Below are 20,499 nucleotides of genomic sequence, written 5' to 3' on the forward strand. Positions count from 1 at the left end.
GGTCCACTCTTATTACTTAAGGCAATGGGGGCTAGAGCTGAGTAAGGTCATCCTGCCTGAAAGAGTATGTACATGCACTCACCATTAAAGCAGTGAGGTAAAAAAAAAATATGTTAAGCGACCTTACAGTTTGCTGCTTGTATTACTGACATACAGTTACTGTGTGCGAGACAATGAAAATAGTCATCAAACAGACAGAATGCATAAATAGGACAACATATTACTTGCCACAATTCTTGATATGCTGCTACCATCTAGTGGATACTTTATTGAATTATGAGGGGAATTCCACTTGAGTCTGCTCAGTGCTGATTTGTATGTTTGGTGAGTTTAATTTGGTGTGCTTGTCACACACAAATTTGGGGTTATACTCAAGATATGTATCTTACAGTAAATCTGAAGAAAAGTGATATTTCACAACAATACAAGTAGATGTGAAATGTATCAACTATGACCTAACATATAAACTGGAATCGACTTAATATGACTTTGAAAAAAAAAAGGACTAATGAATACATAACATGACTGTCATGAAAATTTCAGTAAACCTCAGCCATTGCAGTCATCCAATTAAGTTTAGAAGGATTATTGAGGGGAGATGTTTTTGAAAGTGCACAAATGAATTATGTCTCAATATAAAATGAATCTCAAATGAAATCTATTTTCAGCCCTGCCCCTACTTTTTTATGCCCTGGTGGGTGGCACACAAGATGAAACAATACTGCAAGTCAATAAATGCATCTGACATCGCAATGAAAATGACTGGGTTCATAAAAGTGGTAAACAGGAGGAGAGTCATGTGGGCATTTTTAGATATCAGCTTGCTCTTGCTCATGTATTTAATGTTGTTGTATTTCTGCTTTTCTTCTGCTGTGTCCTCCCCCCTTTATTCCTCCTCCTGCCAGTTACAGGGACAGTTCCACCTAAATGGGATGCACACGACTGGAGATGTAGTTCTAGGTGGGCTGTTTCAAGTCCACTTTTTTTCTGTCTTTCCTGACCTGTCTTTGACCTCAAAGCCACATCATCCTACCTGCCATGGGTGAGTCTGTCAGGGAAAGAGCAAAAAAGAAGGAAAATCATTTTCAGTCTTAGAATTTACTTTTGACAATCAAATATAACTCTAAGTGTTGTGTATTTGTGCCATTTTGAACATCTTCTTTTCAGTTTTGTCTACATATTACAATAATTGTTGTTATTTAACTGTCTTAATTGTTTGCAATATCTGTAGTTGTGTAACATCTATATGTCTACACAATTACTGTATGTTGTATTTTTCAGCAGTAAACGGTGGTATTTCTTGTGTTAGTTTTGATGTTCTAGGATTCAGGCAGGCTCAGACCATGGCCTTTGCTATTGATGAGATCAACAGAAACTCCAACCTGCTACCTAATGTGACTCTGGGATACAGTCTGTATGATAACTGTTTAGAACTAGGAATTGGATTCCGTGCAGCATTGTCTTTAGTCAGTGGTCAAGAGGAGCAGTTTACAGTAGACAAGACCTGTGTAGGAACCCCTCCAGTCCTAGGAATTGTGGGTGATTCTTCCTCTACACGTTCTATTGCCATCTCCAGTGTCTTAGGTTTGTACAGAGTACCTATGGTAAGTTTTCCGCCTTACCATTTAATAATCCTTTGGATGTTTTTGATTTGATTTCAAATTTAATAACATGAACATGGAATAATTAACCTTAAGAAGTTGAAAGAGCCGGTAAAGGCTCCGAATGTTTTTAGGATTTACAGTCTGTCTTTCACAGGTGAGTTATTTTGCCACATGTTCCTGCCTGAGTGACCGGCAAAAGTTTCCATCCTTCTTTAGGACGATCCCAAGTGATGCTTTCCAGGTGACCATCTGTCAGGAAAATGAAAATATTTAAAAGAAAGCATGTGCAGTTAAACATTTCTCACAGAGGACATCTCTTCACTGCAATGAAAAATATGTAGTTTTTCTAGTCTATTTTTAAACCTGTGAAGCAGATTTTCCTCAGTATGATTAATTCAGCTCATAATGTAATCCCTTCACTTTTTATCCACTTAGGTCCGTGCTATGATTCAGATTCTCAAACGCTTTGGCTGGACTTGGGCAGGTCTACTGATCAGTGATGATGACTATGGACTCCATGCTGCCCGATCCTTCCAAACTGACTTTGTTCAGTCTGGTGAAGGTTGTCTGGCCTATGTAGATATTTTGCCTTGGGGCAATGACCAAGCTGAAATACAGAGGATCGTGGATGTGATGAAGAAATCCACAGCTCGTGTGGTCATTGTGTTTGCACATGAGAGTCACATGATTAATCTCATGGCAGAGGTTGGGTTTGAAATAGAACTTAATTGCAAGTTAATTCAAGTATAACTTAATGTTGTTAATATGTATTTGTTAAATTGAAAGATTAGTCTTTGAGAAATATATTTAAGTGAATAAATCTTAATTATAACTCAGTATCCAATAGAACTTAATGTTGCATTAGTGAAACATGTTGGTCTGCAACAAATGTATTGATTTGAATAAATCACACCTTTGTTAAAAGCCCAGTTACCAAGGTTTTGGAGTGAGATCATATACTCAGACAAATTGCTTGAAACTCCAGTCAGGATGATATGCATTACTTTGCTCATACTCCTGTTTAAAACATAGGATTGCATATGTGTATGTGTATGAATAAGAAAGACATCAACCATGTAAACTGTGTATAATTCAGATGACTAGACACTCAGTTTAAATAATTGGTCTAATGCACAGGTGGTGAGGCAGAATCTGACAGACCTGCAGTGGATGGCCAGTGAAGCTTGGACAGCAGCTACTGTGCTCCACTCTCCCAAATTTATGCCATACCTGGCTGGCACACTGGGCATCGCCATCCGGAGAGGAGAAATTCCAGGGCTCAGAGAATTCCTCCTACAAATACGTCCTGATCCCCACCAAAATAAGACCTATGGAAATAGCATGGTGAGAGTTTAAAGATGCTGTCTGATCTTGTAATTGCAAGAAATAATATTATGATATTTTAATATTGTCATTAATTATAACATATAGTTTTGAATGTATTTCAGGTGAACCAGTTTTGGGAATACACATTTCAGTGTAAATTTGCACAACCTCCAGAAGGTGTAGATGGTGAGGGAGTATTATGCACTGGTCAGGAAGTTCTGGAGAATGTAGAGACTGAATATTTGGACATTTCAAACCTCAGGCCAGAGTATAATGTGTACAAGGCTGTGTATGCTCTGGCGTATGCCCTTGATGACATGCTGCAGTGTGAGCCAGGGAGAGGGCCTTTCAGTGGGCACAGCTGTGGCAGTTTGAAAGGATTGGAGCCATGGCAGGTGTGATATCAGTTTACACTCCATCTGTTTATATGACAAAATCATGTGTTTTTACTATTTCTTACAGAGTAGCATTTACGGCATAGGATTAAATACAAATCGTGAATTGCTGGGTAATACCAGTGGATAGTATTAACATGTCATTGATAGGTTAATGTCTTCTGTTTAATTAATGAAAACAAGGTACCGCTGTGTTCATTATGGTCATGTATATTTTTTTTATTCTTCATTGGTTCTCCTTTGTCCCTCATTCTGATATTCATAGCTTTTGTATTACTTGGAAAAGGTCAACTTCACCACATCATTTGGTGATGAAGTGTCATTTGATGAGAATGGTGATGCCTTACCAATATATGATATCATGAACTGGCTGTGGCTCCCTGATGGAAGAACTGAACTTAAGAATGTGGGTGAAGTTAAGCGGTCGACCTTCAAAGGAGAAGAACTCAGAATTAATGAAAACCAAATCGTGTGGAATTTTGAAACAAAAAAGGTTGTTTTGATATTTCAGACGCCTATTTTGGCCCATAGGTAACTCTGAGGTATATAATAGATATTCTTTCTCCCTATAGCCACCCCGGTCAGTGTGCAGTGAGAGCTGTCCTCCAGGTACTCGCATGGCCAGAAGGAAAGGGGAACCTGTGTGCTGTTTTGACTGCATCCCTTGTTCTGAAGGAAAGATCAGCAATGAAACTGGTTTGTATTCAGTATTGAACATTGCAGTTTGGAGATGTAATATAAATATACATCTCAAGATAGTCCCTATTTTCACAGGCTCCATGGAGTGCACCAGTTGTCCAGAGGACTTCTGGCCCAGCCCCCAGCGTGATCACTGTGTTCCTAAGAAAACAGAGTTCCTCTCCTACAATGAGCCTCTGGGTATCTGTTTGACAGTCACCTCATTACTGGGCACATGTATCTGTGCTGTTGTTTTGGGCATCTTTATCTATCATCGCAGGACACCTTTAGTACGAGCCAACAATTCAGAACTGAGTTTTCAGCTGTTGCTGTCACTCAAGTTATGTTTCTTGTGTTCACTGCTGTTTATTGGTCGTCCCAGGCTGTGGACATGCCAGCTGAGACATGCAGCATTTGGGATCAGCTTTGTGCTTTGCATCTCATGCATTCTGGTGAAAACCATGGTGGTTCTGGCTGTGTTCAAGGCCTCCAAGCCAGGAGGTGGAGCCAGTCTGAAGTGGTTTGGTGTTTTGCAGCAGAGAGGAACAGTTCTGGTTCTCACTTCTATTCAAGCAGCAATCTGCACTGCCTGGCTCGTATCTGCCTCACCAGTTCCTCACAAAAACACTCAATACCACAATGACAAAATAGTTTATGAGTGTGCAGTTGGGTCCACAGTTGGTTTTGCAGTGTTACTTGGCTATATTGGTTTACTGGCTATTCTCAGTTTTCTGACTGCATTCATAGCAAGGAATCTTCCAGATAGTTTCAATGAGGCCAAACTCATCACTTTCAGCATGCTGATCTTCTGTGCTGTGTGGGTGGCCTTTGTCCCTGCTTATATCAGCTCACCAGGTAAATATGCAGATGCAGTGGAGGTGTTTGCCATCTTGGCCTCCAGTTTTGGCCTCTTGTTGGCACTGTTTGGACCCAAATGTTATATAATCCTGCTGAGACCAGAGAGGAACACAAAGAAAGCAATCATGGGACGAGGTATCCAGTCATAAAACTTTTACCCACTTTCACTGGACATTGTTAATCCCTTTTTCTATACACTATAAAAATATGGTGAGAAAATTCGATTAATAGCAATAACATTATAAACATGTTGTGATATCAGGGCCAATTACAAATAAATGATTTGGAATATAAAATGTCTCACCACTTGATGAGAATACTAAAAATGATTGTAGTGATCTTGCTACTTCAACATTGAATAATTTCAACTCATTGGGGCACCACACTGAATCACGGGGAAAATTTTAACATTAAATTCAACTGTTTCTTCTCAGGTGTTGAATTCTATTTGATACACTCACCCTGCGCTCTGCTTCAAAGAAAACTCACAGACAACTTCTTCATGATCACATGACATTTAAGTTTATATATAAGTACATGCGTGATTGAATGATTAAATAGGTGATTAATACGGTTTATATCTGACATATATGATGTAAGATTAAATAAAATAAACAATGAGATGAACAAATGTATTAAATGATGAAATAACCCAATCTGTCAATAGTAAGATGGAGTATGGTACCTGATTAATAAATAAATAATAAATAAATAAAAATAAAAAAAACAATGAGACACTAATGTAATTCTAGGGCAGTAAACCATTTTCAGTGGATATTAATTTATTTCATTCAACACCAACTCTTGATTTCAGCAAAGCTGAGGTTCGCCTATTTTGTGAAGAGCAGGGCAGAGACTTTTGATGGTCCTAGCCTGTGGTTCAGGTCTGAAGTGGTGTTTGAGTCAGCTGTTGCAGTCAGAGAAGGAGGACTAAAATTTCTCTTTGTCTCAAACTTTTGTTGAGTTTAGAGCCCAGAAATTGTACAGGTTGAGGCGAGCTGGTCTCTTGGGTCCAGTGTTTTTTTTTTTTTTTTGTTTGTTTGTTTGTCTTTTTTTAACAAAAGCAGTGGGCCTTTAAATGAACCAGTTCAACCAAGGTATGAGGCTGAAAGTTGAGAGCCACACCGCAAAGTATATAAAATTATCAATTTGTGTTTTTTTTTATTAAAAACACAAGTTCTGGGTTGAGGTTGGCTATAACAGGGCAGTACTGGGTGTCAAGGCTGAAACTCACTAGTGGCTTCACCTCATTAACTAATTAACTCACTACACTGCAGACCCAACAGTAAAACACATTGGGGTAAAGCAAGTTCTTGAAAAAGAAGACCTAGGCTTCCTGAAGTCCCTCACTGTTTTCTGGAAACTGAACTCCAAATTTGTGCAAGAAGTGACATTATACAGGTGGAAGTTTCACACTAATACTGCAGATCCTGTCTCCTAAGCCCATCACTCCAGCCCAGCCAGCTTCCCAGCCAGCTGGCCCTTGACTACCATTCCCCCAACCTCCTGGCCATCCTCAAGAATAGAGCTGCCTTTTTCGCCAAACCCCTGGGCTATCCTCCAGAGCAGTTCTGTCTGCATCACCAACCCCTTGCAAAATTCCTCCATGTGAATGAGTAAAAGGTAGTCTAAACACTTTTTAGGCAAAAAAGTAATCCATCGTCAAAATATGGGGGTTCTTTAGATGGACAAATTTATTATAAATGCTTGGTAAATTCTGGCTGGGAGACTTTTTGTCAAAGTAAATAACCAGCTCCACTCCATTCGCTGAGCATCAGCTCAGATTTTTTCATTTTGGGAGAATTCAACAGTTACATGGAAATTTTACTGGAAAAACTGCTTGGAAAAACAAAGAATATAACACTTCCAGTTTCCAGTAGCACAAAACCTCAGTCTAGCACAAACCTATAGCAGACCTTTAGCCTTACAAGAAGAATTTTAAAACAGCTTGTGTCCAGTGTATCTTTCGGTCACTGGATATTCCTCTCAGTAACAGCTGTTAAAAAACGAGTGGTCCACTCTTATTACTTAAGGCAATGGGGGCTAGAGCTGAGTAAGGTCATCCTGCCTGAAAGAGTATGTACATGCACTCACCATTAAAGCAGTGAGGTAAAAAAAAAAAAGTTAAACGACCTTACAGTTTGCTGCTTGTATTACTGACATACAGTTACTGTGTGCGAGACAAATGAAAATAGTCATCAAACAGACAGAATGCATAAATAGGACAACATATTACTTGCCACAATTCTTGATATGCTGCTACCATCTAGTGGATACTTTATTGAATTGTGAGGGGAATTCCACTTGAGTCTGCTCAGTGCTGATTTGTATGTTTGGTGAGTTTAATTTGGTGTGCTTGTCACACACAAATTTGGGGTTATACTCAAGATATGTATCTTACAGTAAATCTGAAGAAAAGTGATATTTCACAACAATACAAGTAGATGTGAAACGTATCAACTATGACCTAACATATAAACTGGAATAGACTTAATATGACTTTGAAAAAAAAAAAGACTAATGAATACATAACATGACTGTCATGAAAATTTCAGTAAACCTCAGCCATTGCAGTCATCCAATTAAGTTTAGAAGGATTATTGAGGGGAGATGTTATTGAAAGTGCACAAATGAATTATGTCTCAGTATAAAATGAATCTCAAATGAAATCTATTTTCAGCCCTGCCCCTACTTTTTTATGCCCTGGTGGGTGGCACACAAGATGAAACAATACTGCAGGTCAATAAATGCATCTGACATCGCAATGAAAATGACTGGGTTCATAAAAGTGGTAAACAGGAGGAGAGTCATGTGGGCATTTTTAGATATCAGCTTGCTCTTGCTCATGTATTTCATGTTGTTGTATTTCTGCTTTTCTTCTGCTGTGTCCTCCCCCCTTTATTCCTCCTCCTGCCAGTTACAGGGACAGTTCCACCTAAATGGGATGCACAAGACTGGAGATGTAGTTCTAGGTGGGCTGTTTCAAGTCCACTTTTTTTCTGTCTTTCCTGACCTGTCTTTGACCTCAAAGCCACATCATCCTACCTGCCATGGGTGAGTCTGTCAGGGAAAGAGCAAAAAAGAAGGAAAATCATTTTCAGTCTTAGAATTTACTTTTGACAATCAAATATAAGTCTAAGTGTTGTGTATTTGTGCCATTTTGAACATCTTCTTTTCAGTTTTGTCTACATATTACAATAATTGTTGTTATTTAACTGTCTTAATTGTTTGCAATATCTGTAGTTGTGTAACATCTATATGTCTACACAATTACTGTGTGTTGTATTTTTCAGCAGTAAACGGTGGTATTTCTTGTGTTAGTTTTGATGTTCTAGGATTCAGGCAGGCTCAGACCATGGCCTTTGCTATTGATGAGATCAACAGAAACCCCAACCTGCTACCTAATGTGACTCTGGGATACAGTCTGTATGATAACTGTTTAGAACTAGGGATTGGATTCCGTGCAGCATTGTCTTTAGTCAGTGGTCAAGAGGAGCAGTTTATAGCAGATGAGACCTGTGTAGGAACCCCTCCAGTCCTTGGGATTGTGGGTGATTCTTCCTCTACACGTTCTATTGCCATCTCCAGTGTCTTAGGTTTGTACAGAGTACCTATGGTAAGTTTTCCGCCTTACCATTTAATAATCCTTTGGATATTTTTGATTTGATTTCAAATTTAATAACATGAACATGGAATAATTAACCTTAAGAAGTTGAAAGAGCCGGTAAAGGCTTCGAAAGTTTTTAGGATTTACAGTCTGTCTTTCACAGGTGAGTTATTTTGCCACATGTTCCTGCCTGAGTGACCGGCAAAAGTTTCCATCCTTCTTTAGGACGATACCAAGTGATGCTTTCCAGGTGACCATCTGTCAGGAAAATGAAAATATTTAAAAGAAAGCATGTGCAGTTAAACATTTCTCACAAAGGACATCTCTTCACTGCAATGAAAAATATGTAGTTTTTCTAGTCTATTTTTAAACCTGTGAAGCAGATTTTCCTCAGTATGATTATTTCAGCTCATAATGTAATCCCTTCACTTTTTATCCACTTAGGTCCGTGCTATGATTCAGATTCTCAACCACTTTGGCTGGACTTGGGCAGGTCTGCTGATCAGTGATGATGACTATGGACTCCACGCTGCCCGATCCTTCCAAACTGACTTTGTTCAGTCTGGTGAAGGTTGTCTGGCCTATGTAGATATTTTGCCTTGGGGCAATGACCAAGCTGAAATACAGAGGATCGTGGATGTGATGAAGAAATCCACAGCTCGTGTGGTCATTGTGTTTGCACATGAGAGTCACATGATTAATCTCATGGCAGAGGTTGGGTTTGAAATAGAACTTAATTGCAAGTTAATTCAAGTATAACTTAATGTTGTTAATATGTATTTGTAAAATTGAAAGATTAGTCTTTGAGAAATATATTTAAGTGAATAAATCTTAATTATAACTCAGTATCCAATAGAACTTAATGTTGCATTAGTGAAACATGTTGGTCTGCAACAAATGTATTGATTTGAATAAATCACACCTTTGTTAAAAGCCCAGTTACCAAGGTTTTGGAGTGAGATCATATACTCAGACAAATTGCTTGAAACTCCAGTCAGGATGATATGCATTACTTTGCTCATACTCCTGTTTAAAACATAGGATTGCATATGTGTATGTGTATGAATAAGAAAGACATCAACCATGTAAACTGTGTATAATTCAGATGACTAGACACTCAGTTTAAATAATTGGTCTAATGCACAGGTGGTGAGGCAGAATCTGACAGACCTACAGTGGATGGCCAGTGAAGCCTGGACAGCAGCTACTGTGCTCCACTCTCCCAAATTTATGCCATACCTGGCTGGCACACTGGGCATCGCCATCCGGAGAGGAGAAATTCCAGGGCTCAGGAAATTCCTCCTACAAATACGTCCTGATCCCCACCAAAATAAGACCTATGGAAATAGCATGGTGAGAGTTTAAAGATGCTGTCTGATCTTGTAATTGCAAGAAATAATATTATGATATTTTAATGTTGTCATTAATTATAACATACAGTTTTGAATGTATTTCAGGTGAACCAGTTTTGGGAATACACATTTCAGTGTAAATTTGCACAACCTCCAGAAGGTGTAGATGGTGAGGGAGTATTATGCACTGGTCAGGAAGTTCTGGAGAATGTAGAGACTGAATATTTGGACATTTCAAACCTCAGGCCAGAGTATAATGTGTACAAGGCTGTGTATGCTCTGGCGTATGCCCTTGATGACATGCTGCAGTGTGAGCCAGGGAGAGGGCCTTTCAGTGGGCACAGCTGTGGCAGTTTGAAAGGATTGGAGCCATGGCAGGTGTGATATCAGTTTACACTCCACCTGTTTATATGACAAAATCACGTGTTTTTACTATTTCTTACAGAGTAGAATTTACGGCATAGGATTAAATACAAATCGTGAATTGCTGGGTAATACCAGTGGATAGTATTAACATGTCATTGATAGGTTAATGTCTTCTGTTTAATTAATGAAAACAAGGTACCGCTGTGTTCAGTATGGTCATGTATATTTTTTTTATTCTTCATTGGTTCTCCGCTGTCCCTCATTCTGATATTCATAGCTTTTGTATTACTTGGAAAAGGTCAACTTCACCACATCATTTGGTGATGAAGTGTCATTTGATGAGAATGGTGATGCCTTACCAATATATGATATCATGAACTGGCTGTGGCTCCCTGATGGAAGAACTGAACTTAAGAATGTGGGTGAAGTTAAGCGGTCGACCTTCAAAGGAGAAGAACTCACAATTAATGAAAACCAAATCGTGTGGAATTTTGAAACAAAAAAGGTTATTTTGATATTTCAGACGCCTATTTTGGCCCATAGGTAACTCTGAGGTATATAATAGATATTCTTTCTCCCTATAGCCACCCCGGTCAGTGTGCAGTGAGAGCTGTCCTCCAGGTACCCGCATGGCTAGAAGGAAAGGGGAACCTGTGTGCTGTTTTGACTGCATCCCTTGTTCTGAAGGAAAGATCAGCAATGAAACTGGTTTGTATTCAGTATTGAACATTGCAGTTTGGAGATGTAATATAAATATACATCTCAAGATAGTCCCTATTTTCACAGGCTCCATGGAGTGCACCAGTTGTCCAGAGGACTTCTGGCCCAGCCCTCAGCGTGATCACTGTGTTCCTAAGAAAACAGAGTTCCTCTCCTACCATGAGCCTCTGGGTATCTGCTTGACAGTCACCTCATTGCTGGGCACATGTATCTGTGCTGTTGTTTTGGGCATCTTCATCTATCATCGCAGGACACCTTTAGTACGAGCCAACAATTCAGAACTGAGTTTTCAGCTGTTGCTGTCACTTAAGTTATGTTTCCTGTGTTCACTGCTGTTTATTGGCCATCCTAGGCTGTGGACATGCCAACTGAGACATGCAGCATTTGGGATCAGCTTTGTGCTTTGCATCTCATGCATCCTGGTGAAAACCATGGTGGTTCTGGCTGTGTTCAAGGCCTCCAAGCCAGGAGGTGGAGCCAGTCTGAAGTGGTTTGGTGTTTTGCAGCAGAGAGGAACAGTTATTGTTCTTACTTCTATTCAAGCAGCAATCTGCACTGCCTGGCTTGTATCTGCCTCACCAGTTCCTCACAAAAACACTCAATACCACAATGACAAAATAGTTTATGAGTGTGCAGTTGGGTCCACAGTTGGTTTTGCAGTGTTACTTGGTTATATTGGCTTACTGGCTATCCTCAGTTTTCTGATTGCATTTATAGCTAGGAATCTTCCAGATAGCTTCAATGAGGCCAAACTCATCACTTTCAGTATGCTGATCTTCTGTGCTGTGTGGGTGGCCTTTGTCCCTGCTTATATCAGCTCACCAGGTAAATATGCAGATGCAGTGGAGGTCTTTGCCATCCTGGCCTCCAGTTTTGGCCTCTTGGTGGCACTGTTTGGACCCAAATGTTACATAATCCTGCTGAGACCAGAGAGGAACACAAAGAAAGCAATCATGGGTCGAGGCATCCAGTCATAAAAAACTTTACCCAAGTTCATGGGACATTGTTAATCCCTTTTCTGTGCACTATAAAAAATATGGTCAGAAAAGTAGGTTAATAGGAAGAGCAATATAAATATATTGTGATATCAGGACCAATTTCAAATAAATTATTTGGAATATAAAATGTTTTACCACTTCAATCCTTTGTATGAGCATATTTAAAAATAAGTGCAATAAATCATGGGTCAAAGCATCCAGTCGTAAAACCTAAATTCCATGGGACAGAATGAATTGTGTTTTTCTACATAATAAAAATATACAAATAGAACAGTAAGTTAATAGTAATAGTAATGTTAGGCCACTGAGAAAGCAGGACTGATGTCAAATCAATGCATGGATTTTTTTCCCCCAGGATATAGATTAATGCACAAGGCACTTGTACTTCAAATTCTATCACTGACTTCATGACTTTTCATGACTTTTCATGATGTAAGTTAACCTTACACCTGATTAAACTACTAGTTATTTTCTCTCAATAAATCATGCAGAGTATGTGGATCACATTATCTCATTTATTTTTGAACTCCCTGTAACTGAAATGAACTTAAAGATACACTCACCCGTTTATTCTAAATGCTTTTCTTAGCTTCTGACTTTCCAAACATGAAATGGTGCAAAGTGTCATATGGTGCCTCTTTGTCCTCCCTCCAGTTACATTCCTGGTTCTCAAATCCTCTTCATTGCCACTTTCTGCCTGTCTACCAGATGCCCTCAGACATTCCCCATTTATCTTGTTCACCTTACTATCATAAACCTGCTGACCGGTTGCCACTTTCCCTCATCTGCCCTGCAGTTAACCTTTTTCCTTGAATTTTAATCACCTGACCTTCCTCAAGTCTGCACTTCATTCCCCACCTCATCAAAAGCTATTTTTACCTTTATGACTTTTCATTCATGTCATTCATTCAACTTCTAGATACCTCATTTACAATGTAGCCTAGTAAAACAATAGAAAATAAAAGCATTTAGACATAGAAAGCCAGAGAGAAACTTACATAAGAGTGGCAACCAGAATATAAAAAAAAAACTCAATAAAACTGCAATTAAAAATCTTAAAATATATATATATATATATATATATATATATATATATATATATATATATATATATATAAGTAAAATAGTTAAAATGTAAAACACATTAATCAGGTAAAACAGCAACACCTGCAGTGTAATCCAATCACTGGACCAAGTCCGATAAGAACCCACATTAAAAGAAAGCATGGAACTGATATAAGAAGGGGCTTAAGAGTCGCAGCAGAGGCACGCATGTTCAAAGTATCACCATAGTCCAACACTGATAAAACAGTTGCCTCAACAAGCATCTTCCTACAATGTGGCGGAAAGGAGAGCCTATTTCTGTAAAAGAACGCAATTTTAATTCGTAAAGAACTCACCAGCTTAGAAATATGATGTTTAAACGTTAATTTATCATCTAACCAAATACCAAGGTACTTATACACAGTGACCCTTTCAGTATTAGCTGGTAGAAATGATGAAGTTGTCATGGGTACTATTTTTTAATCTGGTGAACAACATGAATTTAGTTTTGCCAGCATTGAGAACCAGTTTATGATTATTGAGTGCAACTTGGACATGGCTGAGTGGTGTCATCTGCATAAAGATGAATATTACACCCAGTGATAACTGAGCTAATATCATTTATGTAAATTGAAAACAGGACAGGCCCCAGAATTGAGCCTTGCGGGACACCTTTGGCTATTTGGATAAATTCAGCTTTTAACATTACAAATAGAAACACACTGCTGCCTATCACTGAGGTAACTGAAACCATTTAAGAGTCAATTCATCAAATCCAAGACTATGAAGTCTTTTTAAGAGCAATGTATGATCCACTGTATCAAACGCTTTTGAGAGATCAATAAAAAGAGCTGCACAGTGTTTCTTCTTATCTAGAGCTGTTATGATGTAATTTAAAACAGGAGTGGCAGCAGTAATACTGCTATGTCTTTCCTGTCTGATGCATGCTGAGAATGCAGTGTGTTGAGAGGAATGATCTTGGCTGATTATTAACAAGATATTCCAATAGTTTTGCTAAGCATGATAATTTAGAAATAGGTCTATAATTATTAAGGTTGGCTGATAGTAGCAAGCTGAGTGGAGCCGGTAACCGGAGGAGCAGCAGCAGCAGCGGGTAAAGACGAATGTGGAACCGGAGCGGTGGCAGCGTAGAGCCAGTCTTCAGAGCAGCAGCAGTAACAGGTGAAGGCGGACAAGAGCCTGCGGACAAGGCTGGAGATGTGGTCCTAGGTTGACTGTTTGTTATGCACCTTTTTTCTGTCTTTCCTAACCTGTCTTTTACTACAGAGCCATAACAGCCTACCTGCAAAAGGTGAGGTTGTTAGGAAAATAACATAAGGGAAGAACTGGGGAATATTATTCATCTTTAGTATTTGATGGCCAGGTGTGACTCTTAAAGATTTGCATTGTGGTTTCTTGCCATTTAAAATGTTTTATTTGTGTGCTTAATTTTTTACAAATTATTTGAACTGTCAATTTTTTGCAAAACCTGCAGTTATAATAGGTACAGATGGTCTACCTACTTTAGTTACAAGAGAACATACATATCAGACTGAACTAAATATGATGTTCTAGGAAAACAAACAAACTCATAATATGACTGTCCTGTAAATTTCAGCAGACCTTGATTATGGCAGTCATCTACAACTTAAATTTGGGATGGAAAGATGGCCATGGGGAGATTTTCTGCCTCACTACAAGATTAATTTCAAATAAAATGTATTTTAAGCCCTGCCCCTTTGATTGTTTATGCTTAGATGGGCGGTGTGCAAGATTAAACAACATTGCAAGTCAATAAAAGGGGTTGACAGCCTGAGTAAACCCAGACAAGGGGTAAATAAGTGGAAAGTCATGTGGGCATTTTTAGAGATCAAACTGCTCTCACTCATGTATTTAACATTATTATATTACAACTTTTCTTCTCCTGTGACCTCCCCGGTTTATTCCTGCAAGTTACAGGGACAGTTTCATCTAAATGGGATGCACAAAGCTGGAGATGTGGTTTTAGGTGGGCTGTTTCCGGCCCACTTGTTTTCTGTCTTTCCTGACCTGTCTTTTACCTCTGAGCCACAGCAGCCAACCTGCCATGGGTGAGTCTATTAGGACAACAGCAAAAAAAAGAAATACTAGAAAATAAATTTCATTACTATAATGTACTTTTGACTATGAAATATTAATCAGAGTGAATTACATTGTGTATTTATGCCTTTTAAAACATTACTTTTTTTTTTTTTTTTACTTTTTTTGAACACTTTTATTATGTATTAGAATATTTGATGCAATTCACCTGGCTTAATTCTTTGCAAAATCTGTTGCTTTACTAATTGTACATGTTGACACAGTTACTATCATGTTAACAGTGGTATTTCTTGTGTTAGTTTTTATGTTCTAGGATTCAAGCTGGCTCAGACCATGGCCTTTGCTATTGATGAGATCAACAGAAACTCCAACCTGCTACCTAATGTGACTTTGGGATACAGTCTGTATGATACCTGTGCCAACCTCGGGATTGGATTCAGTGCAGCATTTTCATTAGTCAGTGGTCAAGAGGAGCAGTTTATATTAAACAAGACCTGTGTAGGAACCCCTCCAGTCCTAGGGATTGTGGGTGATTCTTCATCTGTACGTTCTATTGCCATCTCCAGTGTCTTAGGTTTGTACAGAGTACCTATGGTAAGTTTTCTGTCTTGCCATCTAAGAATTCTTTAGGATCATGTTGATTCCATTTCAAATTTAATGTCACACAGTAACCAAGCACAAAAGGATAAAACTATATTCAAAACCTTTATTGGCTCTTAAGGGTTTTTCAATGTTTTTAGGATGTACAGTCTGTGTCTTTCACAGGTGAGTTATTTCTCCACATGCTCCTGCCTGAGTGACCGGCAAAAGTTTCCATCCTTCTTTAGGACGATACCAAGTGATGCTTTCCAGGTGATCATCTATCAGCCAAATGAAAATATATAAAAGAAAGCATATGCAGATAAATATTTCTCAGAGAGCCTGCCAATTCACTGCAGTGAAATATCTTTGAAAGTCAAGTTGTTGCTTGTTTAGCAAGTTTTCCAGTGATAGATTATTTCAAGTTGCGCACCAGTTCCTTTACTTTGTGTCCACTTAGGTCCGTGCTATGATTCAAATTCTAAACCACTTTGGCTGGACCTGGGCAGGTCTTCTGGTCAGTGATGATGACTATGGACTCCACGCTGCTCGATCCTTCCAATCTGACTTTGTTCAGTCTGGTGAAGGTTGTCTGGCCTACTTACAGCTTTTGCCTTGGGGTAATGAGCCAAGTAAAATAAGGAGGATTGTGGATGTGATGAAGAAATCCACAGCTCGTGTGGTCATTGTGTTTGCACATGAGAATCACATGATTATCCTCATGGAAGAGGTTGGGCTTGAAATAAAACAAAGATTAATTACGCAAGTGAAGGTTTTATTTGTCAAACTGAAAGATTTAAGTTACAATAATATACTGTCATCTACAAATGTAGTTATTTATTTTTTATAGATTAGTTAGTTCAATTACAATTTATTTTAATTAAACAACTTGTTTAATAAGTTAATATGTTTAATATGTTTCCTGTAATTGAACTCATTAGTTAAAGGTGCTGATATCAGACTTTCAGTGTGAGACTCACATCAGTTAGTGTGAACTTTGAAGTTACGATATATGTTTTGTCATGATAACATTTTAAATTCAAGATTACACCTGAGAAAAACAAGACAACTGTGTAAAGTGTGCATTTTAAGACCCTACTTTATTGGTGTGGCATTCTGGATTTACTGTATGTTTTTTACACAATGCACAGGTGGTGAGGCAGAAAGTGACAGGCCTGCAGTGGATTGCCAGTGAAGCCTGGATCGCAGCAAATGTGTTCCAGGGCCCTCACCTTTTGCCATACCTGTCTGGCACACTGGGCATCGCAATCCGTCGAGGAGAAATTCCCGGGCTCAGGAAATTCCTCCTACAAACACGTCCTGACCACCACAACGACAGCTATGGAAATAGTGTGGTAAGAGTCGGACGTAGGAATCAGATGACAAATTCCAAGAATAACAATGTTGTTGGGTTAACATACTGTTTTTGAAAATGCATTTTAGGTAAAACTGTTTTGGGAATACACGTTTCAGTGTAGATTTGCACCACCTCCAGCAGGTTGGGTGGAAGTTGGGGGAGAAATATGCAATGGACAGGAAGATCTAGAGGATGTGGAGACTGAGTTCTTGGACATTTCAAACCTCAGGCCAGAGTATAATGTGTACAAGGCTGTGTATGCTCTGGCGTATGCCCTTGATGACATGCTGCAGTGTGAACCAGGGAGAGGGCCTTTCAGTGGACACAGCTGTGGCAGTTTGAAAGGACTGGAGCCATGGCAGGTGTGATATCAGTTTACACTCCACCTGTTTATAGGACAAAATCACGTGTTTTTACTATTTTTTACAGAGTAGAATTTATGGCATAGGATTAAATACAAATTGTGAATTGCTGGGTAATACTAGTGGATATTATTAACATGTCATTGATAGGTTAATGTCTTCTGTTTAATTAATGAAAACAAGGTACCGCTGTGTTCATTATTGTCATATATTTTTTTATTCTTCATTGGTTCTCCTTTGTCCCTCATTGTGATTTTCATAGCTTTTGTATTACTTGGAAAAGGTCAACTTCACCACATCATTTGGTGATCAAGTATCATTCGATGAGAATGGTGATGCCTTACCAATATATATAGATAGATATCATGAACTGGCTGTGGCTCCCTGATGGAAGAACTAAACTTCAGACAGTTGGTGAGGTTAAGAGGTCGGCCTTCAAAGGAGAAGAACTCACAATTGATGAAGATAAAATCTTCTGGAACTTTGACTCAAAAATGGTTACTTCTGATATTTCAGACATCTAAGTTTGGCCCATATATAACTTATTTTAGCAGCGTAAAGTGATGTAGAATAAATTATATTTTCTTTCTCCCTATAGCCACCCCGGTCAGTGTGCAGTGAGAGCTGTCCTCCAGGCACAAGGGTGGCCAGAAGAAAAGGGGAACCTGTGTGCTGTTTCGACTGTGTCCCTTGTTCTGGGGGAAAGATCAGCAATGAGACTGGTTGGTATTCAGTTAAAAATATTGCAGCAAGGAAATATAATATAAACATTTACCACAAGAGTACCTTTGTTTTCACAGACTCCATGGAGTGCACCAGTTGTCCAGAGGACTTCTGGCCCAGTCCCCAGCGTGACCACTGTGTTCCGAAGAAAACAGAGTTCCTCTCCTACAATGAGCCTCTGGGTATCTGCTTGACAGTCACCTCATTGTTGGGCACATGCATCTGTGCTGTTGTCCTGGGCATCTTTATCTATCATCACAGAACACCTATAGTACGCGCCAACAATTCAGAACTGAGTTTCCAGCTATTGTTTTCACTTAAATTATGTTTCTTGTGTTCACTGCTGTTTATTGGTCGTCCCAGGCTGTGGACATGCCAGCTGAGACATGCAGCATTTGGGATCAGCTTTGTGCTTTGCATCTCATGCATTCTGGTGAAAACCATGGTGGTTCTGGCTGTGTTCAAGGCCTCCAAGCCAGGAGGTGGAGCCAGTCTGAAGTGGTTTGGTGTTTTGCAGCAGAGAGGAACAGTAATGGTTCTTACTTCTGTTCAGGCAGCAATCTGCACTGCCTGGCTTGTATCTGCCTCACCTGTTCCTCATAAAAACACTCAGTACCACAATGACAAAATAGTTTATGAGTGTGCAGTTGGGTCCACAGTTGGTTTTGCAGTGTTACTTGGTTATATTGGATTACTGGCTATCCTCAGTTTTCTGATTGCTTTTATATCAAGGAATCTTCCAGATAGTTTCAATGAGGCCAAACTCATCACTTTCAGCATGCTGATCTTCTGTGCTGTGTGGGTGGCCTTTGTCCCTGCTTATATCAGCTCACCAGGCAAATATGCAGATGCAGTGGAGGTCTTTGCCATCCTTGCCTCTAGTTTTGGTCTCTTGGTGGCACTGTTTGGACCCAAATGTTACATAATCCTTCTGAGACCAGAGAGGAACACAAAGAAAGCAATCATGGGTCGAGGCATCCAGTCATAAAAATTTTACCCAATTTCATGGCACAGAGTTTATCCCTTTTCTGTACAATATAAAAAATATGGTCAGAAAAGTAGGTTAATCGTAACAGCAATGTAAAGATTGTACATCAGGGCCGATTACAAATAAATGATTTGGAATATAAAATGTCTTACCACTTGGATCATTTGTATGAGAATAATTAAAAATAGGTCAAATGAATCATGGGTCAGAGCATCCAGTCATAAAAACTAAACTTCATGGGACAGAATGAATTGTGTTTCTCTACACAATAAAAAAAATTCAAACAGAACAGTGAGTTAATAGTAATAGAAATGTTAGGCGTCTGAGATAGCAGGACTGATGTCAAATCAATGTATGTATTTTTTTTCCAGTATATAGTTTAAAGCAGTGTTCCCCAACCCTGGTCCTCAGGGCCCACTGCCCTGCATGTTTTAGATGTTTCCCTGCTCCAACACACCTGATTCAATTTATCAGGTTGTTGTCAGGCTTCTGCAGAGGCCTGGTGGTGAGCTGATCATGTGAATCAGGTGTGTTGGAGCAGGGAAACATCTAAAACATGCAGGGCAGTGGGCCCTGAGGACCAGGGTTGGGGAACACTGGTTTAAAGCACAAAGCACTTGTACTTCAAATTCTATCACTTCCTATGTGATTTTTCATGATGTAAGTTAACTTTACACCTGATTAAAATACTAGTTATTTTATCTGAATAAATTTTGCAGAGTATGTGTGTTCATTTACATTATTTCATTTATTTTTTTGACTGTCTGGAAGTGAATTGGACTTACAGATACACTCAGCAGTTTATTCTAATTGCTTTTCTCAGCTTCTGACTTTCCAAACATCAAATGGTGCAAAGTGTGACATTGTGCCTCTGTCCTCCCTCCAGTTACATTCCTGTTTCCCAAGACCTCTTTATTGCCACTTTCTGTCTGTCCACCAGACACCCTCAGACATTTTCCATTTATCTTGTTCACCTTACTATCATAAACCTTCTCACCTGTTGCCACTTTCCCTCATCTGCCCTACAGTTAACCTTTTTCTTCGAATTTTAATCAAGTCAAGTCAAGTTTATTTATAAGGCACATTTAAAGTAGCTGAGTTTGATCAAAGTGCTGTACAGTACAATAATGAATATAAGAAATACAACTTGGTAAAACAGCAAGAGCAGCAGGGATGACATAAAAAATACCATCTCAAACCCAACAGATTAAATATTAGACACAAACAAAGAAACAGAAAAAAAAAAGTATGCAAAAGTGAGAGTACAAATCTGAGGACGCTCAAAAGCCTGAGAGAACATATGAGCCTTAAGTTCAGCTTTGAAAATATCAACAGAGAGGGAACACTTTATTGAAAAGGGTAACTGTTCCAGAGCTTAGGGCGGCTACAGCGAATGCCTGATCATCTTTCCCCTTCAGTCTTGATCGCGGGACAGCAAAAAGCAGCTGATCCGAGGATCTGAA

At 39.1% G+C, this 20,499-nt stretch overlaps 3 protein-coding genes across 3 annotated transcripts; all 3 read left to right on the forward strand.

Annotated features, from left to right (window-relative positions):
• Positions 1 to 758: 758 nt before the first annotated feature.
• Positions 759 to 5,010, forward strand: LOC146328907 (extracellular calcium-sensing receptor-like). The gene is made up of 9 exons (XM_084716565.1): positions 759 to 1,042; positions 1,310 to 1,604; positions 1,759 to 1,845; positions 2,040 to 2,309; positions 2,742 to 2,948; positions 3,053 to 3,325; positions 3,591 to 3,818; positions 3,898 to 4,021; positions 4,100 to 5,010. The coding sequence occupies exons 1-9, from the start codon at positions 759 to 761 to the stop codon at positions 5,008 to 5,010; spliced, it is 2,679 nt and encodes an 892-aa protein (XP_084572691.1).
• Positions 5,011 to 7,631: 2,621 nt separating this feature from the next.
• Positions 7,632 to 11,883, forward strand: LOC146328908 (extracellular calcium-sensing receptor-like). The gene is made up of 9 exons (XM_084716566.1): positions 7,632 to 7,915; positions 8,183 to 8,477; positions 8,632 to 8,718; positions 8,913 to 9,182; positions 9,615 to 9,821; positions 9,926 to 10,198; positions 10,464 to 10,691; positions 10,771 to 10,894; positions 10,973 to 11,883. Exons 1-9 carry the CDS (start codon positions 7,632 to 7,634, stop codon positions 11,881 to 11,883), a joined length of 2,679 nt encoding a protein of 892 aa, XP_084572692.1.
• Positions 11,884 to 14,766: 2,883 nt separating this feature from the next.
• Positions 14,767 to 19,036, forward strand: LOC146328909 (extracellular calcium-sensing receptor-like). Its single transcript, XM_084716569.1, has 9 exons — positions 14,767 to 15,038; positions 15,327 to 15,621; positions 15,793 to 15,879; positions 16,067 to 16,336; positions 16,758 to 16,961; positions 17,050 to 17,325; positions 17,588 to 17,822; positions 17,924 to 18,047; positions 18,126 to 19,036. Exons 7-9 carry the CDS (start codon positions 17,691 to 17,693, stop codon positions 19,034 to 19,036), a joined length of 1,167 nt encoding a protein of 388 aa, XP_084572695.1. The 5' UTR covers positions 14,767 to 15,038; positions 15,327 to 15,621; positions 15,793 to 15,879; positions 16,067 to 16,336; positions 16,758 to 16,961; positions 17,050 to 17,325; positions 17,588 to 17,690.
• Positions 19,037 to 20,499: the final 1,463 nt, after the last annotated feature.

This window comes from Lutjanus erythropterus, chromosome 4, assembly GCF_056507025.1.
Source record: "Lutjanus erythropterus isolate fLutEry1 chromosome 4, fLutEry1.hap2, whole genome shotgun sequence".
Taxonomy (NCBI): Eukaryota; Metazoa; Chordata; class Actinopteri; order Lutjaniformes; family Lutjanidae; genus Lutjanus; species Lutjanus erythropterus.

Bases quoted from the DNA above. Each gene is read 5' to 3' on its own strand.
- LOC146328907 (XM_084716565.1), top strand. From the start codon at position 759: ATGACTGGGTTCATAAAAGTGGTAAACAGGAGGAGAGTCATGTGGGCA. The intron at 3,819-3,897 runs GTTGTTTTGATA...TTCTCCCTATAG, and splicing joins GGAATTTTGAAACAAAAAAG to CCACCCCGGTCAGTGTGCAG. The intron at 4,022-4,099 runs GTTTGTATTCAG...CTATTTTCACAG, and splicing joins AAAGATCAGCAATGAAACTG to GCTCCATGGAGTGCACCAGT.
- LOC146328908 (XM_084716566.1), top strand. From the start codon at position 7,632: ATGACTGGGTTCATAAAAGTGGTAAACAGGAGGAGAGTCATGTGGGCA. The intron at 9,183-9,614 runs GTTGGGTTTGAA...TCTAATGCACAG, and splicing joins TGATTAATCTCATGGCAGAG to GTGGTGAGGCAGAATCTGAC. The intron at 10,199-10,463 runs GTGTGATATCAG...TGATATTCATAG, and splicing joins AAGGATTGGAGCCATGGCAG to CTTTTGTATTACTTGGAAAA.
- LOC146328909 (XM_084716569.1), top strand. From the start codon at position 17,691: ATGAACTGGCTGTGGCTCCCTGATGGAAGAACTAAACTTCAGACAGTT. The intron at 17,823-17,923 runs GTTACTTCTGAT...TTCTCCCTATAG, and splicing joins GGAACTTTGACTCAAAAATG to CCACCCCGGTCAGTGTGCAG. The intron at 18,048-18,125 runs GTTGGTATTCAG...TTGTTTTCACAG, and splicing joins AAAGATCAGCAATGAGACTG to ACTCCATGGAGTGCACCAGT.